Source organism: Plectropomus leopardus, chromosome 12 (genome assembly GCF_008729295.1).
Source record: "Plectropomus leopardus isolate mb chromosome 12, YSFRI_Pleo_2.0, whole genome shotgun sequence".
NCBI classification, from domain to species: Eukaryota; Metazoa; Chordata; class Actinopteri; order Perciformes; family Serranidae; genus Plectropomus; species Plectropomus leopardus.
The window spans coordinates 10,638,524-10,650,294 of NC_056474.1; the positions used below are offsets into that span (position 1 = coordinate 10,638,524).

General features: G+C 37.6%; 1 protein-coding gene across 4 annotated transcripts in view; it reads left to right on the forward strand.

Annotated features, from left to right (window-relative positions):
* Nucleotides 1-10,537, forward strand: part of st18 (ST18 C2H2C-type zinc finger transcription factor) — a 35,162-nt gene extending 24,625 nt beyond the window's left edge. For 2 of the 4 annotated variants that reach the window (XM_042497087.1, XM_042497089.1), the window contains exons 11-22: nt 335-534; nt 2,410-2,655; nt 4,894-5,003; nt 6,347-6,409; nt 6,692-6,760; nt 6,991-7,053; nt 7,356-7,436; nt 8,708-8,929; nt 9,063-9,151; nt 9,617-9,720; nt 9,821-9,967; nt 10,103-10,537. In XM_042497087.1, coding sequence (XP_042353021.1) covers nt 335-534; nt 2,410-2,655; nt 4,894-5,003; nt 6,347-6,409; nt 6,692-6,760; nt 6,991-7,053; nt 7,356-7,436; nt 8,708-8,929; nt 9,063-9,151; nt 9,617-9,720; nt 9,821-9,967; nt 10,103-10,243 — 1,535 coding nt within the window. In that variant the 3' untranslated portion in view covers nt 10,244-10,537. The remainder of the gene's footprint in view (nt 1-334; nt 535-2,409; nt 2,656-4,893; nt 5,004-6,346; nt 6,410-6,691; nt 6,761-6,990; nt 7,054-7,355; nt 7,437-8,707; nt 8,930-9,062; nt 9,152-9,616; nt 9,721-9,820; nt 9,968-10,102) is intronic. The other 2 variants (XM_042497090.1, XM_042497091.1) reach the window with 2 other exon arrangements.
* The last annotated feature ends 1,234 nt before the right edge of the window (nt 10,538-11,771 follow it).

Consider the following 11,771-nt stretch of genomic DNA (forward strand, 5'->3'; position numbering starts at 1 on the left):
AAATTTCTGTCCTTTATATTTCCCTCAGAAGGTAAGGGAAAGTCATCCACACTCTGGATGCCTACAGTTTCTAGTTTGTGGTTGTAACGTTTCATGAGGCTATGATTATCTAAGAGTCACAATAGATCATTTTATACAATGAGGTAAAAACTGCATACAAAAGGATTTTTTTTTTTTCAGGAGAGAATTTAGGGTGAAGGATTGCAGGACTCAGTGTTTGCTGTTAAATTCGACTAATATCAACTTCCAACTTGTTTTTAATGTACTATCGAGTTTTGGTCGTAACACCTGGTGTCTCAGTAACTATATTATCCGCTAATTATTTGTCTTTTAGCACCTCAGCAGTATCCTGGCTTCCTTGGTGCTCCAGGTGGCCGCTTGCCCACCTCTGGTCAGCACAGCCCGCCGAGTCAATTCAGAAAAGAAGACGGTCTCCAAGCAGCAGCAGCGACAGCCGCCATCCTTAACCTCTCCACTCGCTACCGGAAGAACATGGAGGCTGTCGCCGGCCGGCCCTTGGCAACCTCCACAAAGGTAATCAAATTAGACCACTTGGAAAGGTATTTAATGTGGTCATTTTAAAGGAACTCTGATTTGTGTATAAAAAGGGAAGACATCAAAAGACAGAATTTGGCAAAGGGAGCATGGCGCTCTGGTGGCAGAAAAACAAGGAGGTTTCCTCTCCATAAAGCTTTAATGTAAACAAATGAAAATTTGTGTAATCACATCAAAAGAAGAAATACAATCAGCCTTCTTTCCCAATTACAACTACTCGTCTATTTTTTTAATAAAACATGTGGTACTGTATTTTGTTTCGACATCAGCTGGCATGTAAAAACCCTGAACTGTTGTCTGAAACTGCATCTTGCCCGCTGCAGATGGCAGAGGATATTTTGCTTAGTTATATGATCCAGGATAGGCTGTGTGTCTACACCAGACAGCATTTAAGAGCATTTTAATGGATTAAGCCAATCAGCTAAAGGAGTTAACATCTGAAAAGTTTAATTCACACAAAATCCAAACTCTTCTTGGAAATGCACGCGGGTCCAAAATCTCTTCGGCTGTCGTTTTATCTCCAACGCGCCATTGTGTTCGGCTTTTTCCAAACTTCATGATTAATATTGATCACATTCTGTGGGTTACATACGTGCACACTGTACTGTAGATGATTCAAGGTTTCCACACCTACACAGCACAGATCCTTGTCTCCCAGCTTGTTGAGCTGAGAATGTGGCCCCGTACCAGGTACCAGCCCACTGAATGAATAAAACAGTGTTAGCAAGTTAATCATCTGTTCTCATTTACAGCTTAGTTGTCTTGGAGAGACGTACAAAATAAAGAACAGCTTTCAAGTCTGAAAAAAAAGGGGGCCATATTTAGAGTGTTATATGTCGTCGGATGCTTTAACTTATCTGCATATGTATATTATGTGTCGAGATATCGCGCACAAAAAGCACCATAGCTGGCCTTTAAAGTGTGAACACAAGCCGATTTTACTCATTTAAAAGTCCGAGACACTGAAATTACATCATTATTAGCAAAGCAAAATTTAAATCTTGACTTGAAGTTTTTAGTTGCAGCTAAAAACAACATTAAAATCTAAATAAAAATCATAAAAAGTCATGCAAATCCTTTACACTGGTGTTATTTTGATTAGGTGCACACGTCGTCGACTGGATAATTTAAGTGGACAGCCATGTAAATTATCCCCTTTAATTAATTTAAAAAGCTCTCTTTTGTTACAAAAAAAAATAATGATGTATAGGCTCTAATGAAACATATGCGTTGAATAATTGGTTTCATTTATGGAAAAAGGATTTCAGCATTTAATGAGGTAAAACTTTTAATACCATAAAACAGCCATAAGTCATCATGCTATTGCGTTTCAGCACAAAAACGACAAACACATCTGTCAGCGGGGAAACTTATGCCACATTAAGCTTTTTAATTTTTGCTATAATAATGATGACCTAAAACCAGCAACCCCCCCCCCCCCAGCTGCCATCATGGTTGTGTGTCCTAGAAAACAGATGACACAGCTGTCACTGAAAAACCACACACTAGTGATTATTTTTTTGTGTTCAGCAGAATTAACGCTGGCTTAGTTTGGTACTTTGTCTGGTGTGAGATAACCACTGTATGTATTATTTAAATATGTTTGTTTGCTCCGCGTTTCAAGTCAGGTTTTTTGCGTGTTTACAGAGAAATGTTGTTGGGTTCAAGTTTACCATATCGCTGCTGTCATATTAGTAAGATGTCTTACTGTTTTATTTACAGTGCAATTAGAAAATAGCTTCTATTTTTATCCCCTGATTCATTTATTTTCATATGTTAGCGTGCGTTGATATGTGAGGCATACTTTGCTTATTGTATCCTTCTACAACATGTTAAATTAAATGCTGCCTTCAGGACATGCTCATAGAGGTGGACGAAAATGGCACCCTGGATTTGAGTATGAAGAAGAGCAAAGAAAATGTAAAAGCCCCGACAAAAACACCTTTGGACGACCCACTGTCCCCTTCGGAGTCCAGCGCGGCCAAAGGCGGGAGCGTGCTCATCAGCCCCGCCTTCTACCAGCCGCTGTGTGAGAGAGACAGCTGGGAGAGCCCCGTCCCCGTCAACTTCAGCAAAGCGCACGCTTTACAGGACGCAGAGGTAAATACATTTAAAAACTGACACTTTGGCTATGATCTTAAAATGTAAGATATGCAGTAAGTGCATGAAAATGTGAATCATGTCACCAAACAAAGAAGTTTCAGTCACACGGAGGAGAAAAATAACAGACTAAAACAAAAGACTAAAAATGGGAATTATGGTTTTACTGGTATGCAGGATTACAAAAACACTGAGCTCATGAGTTTGAGTCCCCCCAACACCCTCTTCTCTAAATTTCACTCAAATGTTTACATTTTCTATTTTTACTAGTTTATCTGTGCTAATATATTTTCTGCAAGTATCCTCTGAAACAAACATTAACTCATTCATTCAGTCATTATCCGTAACCGCTTATCCTATTCAGGGTCGCGGTGGGTGGGGGGTGGCTGGAGCCCATCCCAGCTGACAATGGGCGGGAGGCGGGGCACAACCATGGACAGGTCGCCAGACGATCACAGGGCTGACACACATAGAGACAGACAACCATTCATGCTCACATTCACACCTACGGCCAATTTAGAGTCACCAATTAACCTGCATGTTTTTGGACTGCGTGAGGAGGCCGGAGAACCCGCAGAAAACCCTCGCTGATGCGGGGAGAACGTGCAGAACAACTCACTACAACAACTCTCCCAGAGTTCTCTCTCTATTGTACCCAAAACTGTACAACTCAAATAAGTATCATGACACAAAAAACACTTAAAAGAATTACTAAATAAACTTATTTCCAAAGTGGGCCTCTATGTAAACAACAAGCATGATACTTGGAACAACTGAAAATGCGAAACTCCCCATCCCCCTTGCAACCTCACGCCCATTGTTCAAACCCCTCCCTTAAAAAAGTAAACCACCAACGCTCCCCACAGAGCTGTGTTAACATTTGTTTAAAAACAGCTTTTGTTTGTCTTTGTTTAATATGCAGATTACACGGTCCTTTCCTGGAAACGTACTATGGGTTTTTTTAGGAATAACTGTTTATAAGAGTGTAGGTTTTGTTTCAACACTGAGGGGACACATATGAAATGCGAGGTTTGGGGGTCCTTTACCAGAAAGTTTGAGCATCAAACAATTGATTTCTTGTTTTCTGGTCAAAACACTTAAAGTAGACAAGTGTAGTCTAACCATGTGCTATTATAGTGATATAAAATACCACCAGGTTACTAAAAGGCCCAATTACGATGTAGATATGGAGAATATTAACATCTTTTTTGACTGAATACCTCGATATCAAACCTTTTTTTTTTTCAACATTGTGGGGACATGTCCCCTGAGTCCCCTCTAAACTTATGACTGCTTACTTTTCTGATTACATTTCCAAACATGAAGGTCTAAATGCTGTTTCAAGCCCTGTCCTCGCTGTCAGGAATAAAAGAAGATACTTTACTCTACTTACTTTGTTCACCTACAAGTTGTAAAATCTGGTCTAAAAATAGTAAAAGTCTTCAAAACTTAAGTCCAGAATTACTTAAAGGAGTTAAATTGGTTGTTAAAATAGCTAGTGTAAAATATAAAATCCCCCCAGGTTGCTAAAATGCCCAAATTTGACATTTTCTAAAGAAAATCAAACATCACTATATTTTCGACTGAACACCTCAATAACAATTGCAACTATAATGTAGGGTTGACTACTAATGCTTTAAAAAAATACTTACACAGTGAGATTTTTCACAAATAATCCCCAGTAATTTAAATAGAATAGCTTCAACAGTCTGGAAAGTTTAAAAAAACTGACTTTACTGTAATTCCCAGCTTTCTCAGACAAAGCAGCATTGTTACCTGTCAGATCTTTAACTCCATAAAACATATTAAAAATGAATCTTACACTTGTCTTTAAACTGGTTTCCACATGTACAAGTGCCTGACTGAATCTTTCTTTTCTTTATGTTCAGATGTGGTATTTATTTGTAGTTCAGGAGTCACCACATTTGACCTGTTTTTTTTTAAATCATACGCAACATCTGGTGACTGCACAATCTTGTCTGCAGAAAAAAAGGAGATCCATACGTCATCATGGCTATACCTCATAAATGCTATGTGGATTAAGTATGACTTTAAATGGATGTATGGTTTACTACAGTATAAGTATCCTTAAGCATAATCGCGCCCTAACCCCCCTGGGCTTGTGTTTTAAGAGTATTACACAGTGCTTTTCATTAATTATTCACTTTTAGGTCATTGCAGATCAGGTCAGGTTTGATATTTCGGACAGTAAGGGTTTTCACTTTTCTGTCTCACCAGGAGGATTACGATCACGCCTCCTTGGAGGATCAACACTATCAAGGAGACGGCAGCATGATGAGCCCAAAAGCCAAGCTGCTATTACGAGACGCAAAGAAAGAGCTTTTGAGGTGTGTTAAAGAATGAAACATGTCGAGGCATCAGTCGACTGTGTAATGTGAGTTAGCTGGAAAATGGTCAGAATTAGCGACAAAACATACCTTTGTTTGAATGGGACAGTTTGATATAAGTGAATCAAACTGGGAATGGGACAATTTATAATTTTATCGCGATAAAAAAACACAACAAGCTCATCTAGTAACCGGTATAGGGCTGCATGATATGCATAATATATATATATATATATATATATATAAATATTTTGACAGATATTGCAATATGAGTCACAAGAAAAATAATATAAAAATGATGATGATTTTTGCTTTATCTGTGATTTTTTTTTTGCTCTGTCTGTACAAACATGCATGTTCCTTTACGTTAAAAATATGATTTGTATGCCAGAGCATCTCTGTAGCACCACAATGCTTTATTTATACTGGTTTGCTTTCAATAAATTATCAAAAAATTGCAGCTTCTGCGTTTTGGATTTTGCACTTGGCCATATTGGGATAATATTTTGATTAATTGTGCAGCCCTATCAGGATAATTCGTGAATATCGTGCTGCAGCACCTACAGAGACTGCTGGACAATAAACAATAAAAAAGTACTCTGCAAAACCAGGCTGCATACGCACTAATGTCAGAAATCGCAGTATTAATCAAGCAATGGTATATTTCAACACAAAATATTTCCCCTTTTAAACAGCTGAAAACCTGGATTTTTAGGATAGGTAGTTTACTATAAAAATATGTTTTTTCTGATCTGCAATGCAATAAAAATATTTGTTACTTAATGAAATGTAAGTATGTCCAGTAGTGTGTCCAGATTCCAGTATGTTTTGGTGCAACTTTAAGAGTTTTAAGCATTTTTTCCATGAAAATCGCGATCATACCGTGAATCAGAATTAATATGACCTGAATAACCGTGACATTGATTTTTCATATTGTCCCATGCCTAGTCAAAACGCACTGAAACTCCCTGTGTTACAATGTAACTGGTATGTCTGCAGGTTCATGTGGAGCAGAAATGTATCTATTTGAAAGTGAGTTTCCTCCCTGTACATCAAGCTTTGACTCTTGTAGTTAGAGTGCATGCTCTGCTGGGTCTCCTCTTGAGAATCACTCCACAAGAAAAAGTAGGACCCTCTATAGTCTCCACAGCACAGCAACCCCCCCATCAGAGACATGATTAAAAACTGAATGTTGAGCAATATAATAATTCTACTAAACTTCCCGCTGTACTAACTCTTTTTTTCTTTATTTAATGCCCATGAAAAGGTGTAAAAGAAAGATTGAGTTCAAACTGTGGGAACTGGAGTAATCGGTGTATTAAACGCTTTGTGTTCTCCTGCAGCTGTCCGACCCCAGGCTGTGACGGCAGTGGCCATGTGACGGGGAATTATGCATCACATCGGAGGTACTGTAAATAATTATACTCTCATTAGCACCAGATAGCAGATATAAAGACAAGAGAAACAGTGCTGATTGTTTAATTATGTTGATACAGTAGCTTGTAGATTTTATTTATCTATTTTTTAAACACAGTGACATGTAAAAAGCTTTCTCGTGAAGAGGAGGTGGAATTGTATTTTCAAATGATTCTGTATAAATACGCTTTGAGACATTGTATTAAGATTATTTAATTCAGCTGTGATCAAAGAGTGCATTAAAGTGACTGTTAGCTCTTTATCCTCTGCAGTGTGTCTGGATGTCCCCTGGCTGACAAGACACTCAAATCACTGATGGCAGCTAACTCTCAGGAACTAAAGTATGTGTTTATTGTTACTAAAGGATTTTGCACATTAAACTAGGCAGCTTGTTTTTGCCTCAGCTCGGGTCAATGCTTCTCCTTTTCTTTCTGCAACACATTATGCATGATTTCTACACATGAAGTTGTTTTTTGTACTACCTTTTTCTGCATATTAGCATGAATGCGGCTCTCTGCTCGCAGTCTTTTGCTGTAAAAAGCACCTGGTCTCTGTGTCTCTCAACCTGCAGGTGCCCAACACCTGGTTGTGATGGATCTGGACATGTGACTGGGAACTATGCTTCGCACAGAAGGTAGCAGAGAAAAATCATCGCAACTGAGCATGAAATACATTTGTCAGATGCATGACATTCAAACAGATGGTGAAAGTCTCACTTTATGCTGCAAACATGCTGCACTTTTTGAATTCTTGTTTTTTTTATTGATTTATTTGGCTGCCAACTTCTTCAGTGATTAAACATTTATTTATGTAGATTTATAGATTAGCAAATTCAAACTCAGTAGTTGCTCATAGCTGCCTGTAACAATTTTTTTTATTTTGACTCTTAAATAGATTTCCTTCATGTTAACCCATACTGTCGCCAATCATTTTTAGCTTGTCAGGATGTCCACGTGCCAGAAAGGGAGGTTTGAAGCTCACACCAAACAAGGATGACAAAGATGAGCAAGAGCTTAAGTAAGAGGTTTTTTTTTTTCTCATCCCCATGCTGTCATGTTTTTTTGTTTCGAAAATAAAACAAGAAAACATTGTGGAAATGCGTCATGCTTTTGTGCCCGGGGCATTATACCTGGAGGCCATTAAGTTAAAGAAAGAAAATAATACTTCTCTTGTCGCAACATTAGTGAATTATTTTCTGAGGATTAGCAGTGGGATTTTTTCATGGTTTTGTATTATTTCCTATTTTCTGAATGGGATATCTGGCTTATTACTCTTCACTGAGTGCTTTCTTTATAATTATAGTATATTAAGAAAATGCCCGCTCTGATGACATTGCACTCATTTGCGGCTTAATCATTGTCTGTGAAAGTGTTATTGGAAAAAAAAAAATAATGTAATTGATTTGCAGTTTAAATCCAAAGTCAGATATATGAGCCGTTGTTTACTTATACATCTGGACACAGATTTTTTCTTTTTAATTACTAATGCAAGGGCATGAGCTTAGGAATTAGACTGGAATAGATCTCATACACATTAAGAGAGAAAGGGAGAGAAAGGGGGAGGGTAGCAAATGTCCCTAGATTATTGTAAATAGTGGGCCATATGGCATGCCTCCATTGTCCTAGTGCCTTGCATCAAGCTACCTACCTGTAGTGGATGTAAGTAATGGGGCTGGTGTTGTTTTGTCCTCTAAGTGCTGCTGCTGCTGCTGTCGAGTAACAAAATGCTGAAACAGGCTTTTTGCAGCAGCACTCTACAGCATGTGTGCCATTTGTATCATCTCAGGTGACCTTTCACCTTTATCAATAAGGGAAGGGGTTAGCCACCTCCAAATTACATTCTTTCGCATGAGGGGATACATGACAATTATCTGTAATTCATGTCACTCCATTACTGACCTGCAGAAAACAGGCCCCCGAAAATGCAACTCTTAATGATATTCAGCGTGACTTGTGCTTATGTTTTTGAGCACAAACATAAAAAAATAACACACAGTGAGCACTCGTCCAAACTCAAGTTTCAGTGGATTAGCAACTTGTAGTAAATGCGATTATTTTTAGTTTTGGCGACTTCGTTTTTAATCAGCATTTGGCTGGATTAATCAACTTAATGGTTAACCAATCTTCCGGTCTAGTTATTGAAAGAGATTTTTTTTTGTTTTGTTTTTAATGATGTTGTTATTTTATGAGCAGTTAAATGTTTCTCTGCAGCATAGAGATGTTGTTAAAGGCAAGTTTTCCCTGTGTGAGTCAGCTGTGTTTACATGTACGACTGTGTTTCTCTGGTAGGTGTCCAGTAATGGGATGTGACGGACAGGGCCATATATCGGGAAAATACACATCCCATCGCAGCGCAGGCAGTTGTCCGCTCGCTGCCAAAAGACAGAAGGAGTCGTCCATCAATGGGCTGCCCTTTGCCTGGAAGGCCAATAAACAGGAACTGCCCCATTGTCCCTTGCCTGGCTGCAATGGCCTTGGACATGCCAATAATGTGTTTGCCACTCACAGAAGGTGAGGTCGCCTGTCCTCCATTTTATCTCTAAACAATGCTGCTGGTCGACATGTTGCATTCTTTACTCTCGTCCACAATTTCTACTCAAAGTTTGGTCGCTAAAAAGTTGTCATTTGTGACCTGCTAAACTAGCTTGTCGGGTTGCCCACTCAACGCACAAAGCATCAAGAAAAAGCACTCAGAAGACGAGATGATGACCATCAAACTGAAAGCCAGCAGTGGTAAGACACTCTGACATGACGTGTGTGGGGGGGGGACATCTCCCTCAGTATTTAGAACATATGTCTTTGTCCCTGCCAATGAGGAATGCCAAGACGTCTTACTAAATTTACAACATTTACACCATAAATGAATGCAGATTTGTGCACTTAACCCTACCTACATTTTTAAATTGAAGCATTTTAGCAACCTGGGGGATTTTATATTCAACACTTTTTTAGACTACATTTGTCATCTTAAGTATTTTTGGGGACTACATTTAACTACTCAGACTATTTCTAGACTATATTAGGTCAACAAAGTAAATAAACAAATAGAGAAGAAAGTATTAAGTAATATGAAAGTAGCAGCTTTAATTTTGACAGAATTTAAGACATTCACACCATAAATGTAGAAATCAAGTGTTGTCATATATATCCATATTTTCTGTTTGAACATGATAAATCAGATTATATGCTTCAACTCAGGTGTTGAAAACAAAGAAGATATTCAGCATTTGGATCATGAAATTAAGGAACTTAATGAATCCAACATGAAAATAGAAGCAGACATGATGCAACTTCAAACCCAGGTAAATATCTACTCTGGCAAGTTTATTTTGAAAGTACAAAAATGATTTGAGATCTATGCTCGCTCAATTTGACTTTTTTGTTTCTCTTTGTACACGAAAGCAGATCTCGTCTATGGAATGTAACCTGAGGACAATTGAAGAAGAGAACAAGATGATCGAACAGCACAACGACAGCCTTCTGAAGGAGCTCGCTCGCCTTAGCCAAGCTCTCATTAACAGTCTAACAGACATTCAGCTGCCTCAAATGGTACAGTAAGCCTTGACCACAGACTCCACTACAACTCATTATATCTTACCTGTCCTGGAAGAAATCTCATTTTCTGTGAATTGTCATTTTCTGCTGTGCTGTTTTCACTAATAGTCAAACATGTTTTTGTTGCAGGGACCCATCAGTGAGCATAATTTTGAAGCCTATGTGAACACATTAACTGATATGTACAACAACTCGGAGCATGAATACTCTCCAGAGTGCAAGGCCCTCTTGGATAATATCAAACAGGCTATTAAGGGCATCCATGTTTAAGCTGTAGAGCTACCAAGAGGTTTCTTTGACTTGGGATAATGGCACTAGATAGCTCTATTTTACTGAAGAGTGCTGGCTTGGCTGCATGTATAAGACAAGGCTTTTGGAAATGTGTTTGGCATTTCCCGGTAAATACACTGCACTGAGAAAATTACCAGCCAGATTTGTAATGCTTTTACTGTTTCTGCATTCACTTGATATGTTTATCCTGGTGAGATTTTTACCCCTCTTGCACTTAATTATTTTGTATGGTTTGCTTGATTTTAATCTGTATGTGTTCATGTCATTCTTATATTATCGCTATTTATTATTATATTTGTTCATCAGTGTATTTATTTCCTCGATTTTTATTTATTTCTTGAATTGTAAATGCTTAATATTTGAGAAATCTGTTCGACTTTCTGCACATTGTAAATTTACATAGAAGCACATTCCAGTTTCATGGCATACTTTCGCCACCTAGTGTTGAACTAATATTATTATTATTATTATTATTATTATTATTATTATTATTATTATGATTATTATCATTAAACCATGAGTTGGATCTCCCTTTGAAAGTAAAAACCTACCAAAACAACTAAGCATTGATATTTTTAAGCATTGCTTTTGCTTTCTTTATTGGAAACTGAATGTATGGTAAGACAAAGTGATAAAAAAAAAGATGCAATGCAACTGTACTGTACCTTTTTAGCCAATAACAGCTGAATGCAACCAGGAAGTGAGCAAAAAAAAAAAAAAAAAGCAACATCATTCGGTGAACTGAATGTCAGATACTGCTTTGCATAGCCACAAGAAGAGTGCAAATCAAAAATTCACTTTGTCAAGATGTCTTTTTTTTTAAATATAGATATTAAACTGCCTTCTGTGCACACACTCTGGGGTGTGCATATAGTATGTGCCTAAATGTATATGAATCCATAAAAGTATACGAGTACTATGTTTTGTGGTAGGACAGTATTATGTGGATGGTGTCTAATTTATTATACAGTACAATTATTTTCATAGGAGGAAACGTTCCTGATGACTGTTTAAATACCGCTGTCTCAGTAGCTGTGATCTCAGAGTCAGGTTTTGAAATATCACGACTGAGATTGAAAAGTCTGGTGTTTATTTTAACTTTTACGAGCATGGAGAGGGGAAAAAAATGATGGAGTGAATTAAAAAACAACAACATCTATTCCTGTTTTATCTTAAACTGCTTACAAGCCTTAACATTTCAACCAGTCTTACAGTTTAAATATTCTTGTAACGCTTGGGGCAGATTTGAGTAGTAGCTATTTAAAAAATATAAAATAAAAACAAAAAAAAGACTACCACGACAACTCGTATTTCGGTTTCAATCATTAAATGCAACACAAAAAAAGAAGAAAAAAAAGAACTCATAGACAAATGATAGTTGTTGGCTAATCAGTTGTTTGTTTGCATCAATTGCACTTTTGTATTTTCAATTATTTTGTATTTTTAATTCATCAAACTGCCCTTGACTTCAACAAAAAAGAGGGGACATTTTAGTCGCATCAAAGTT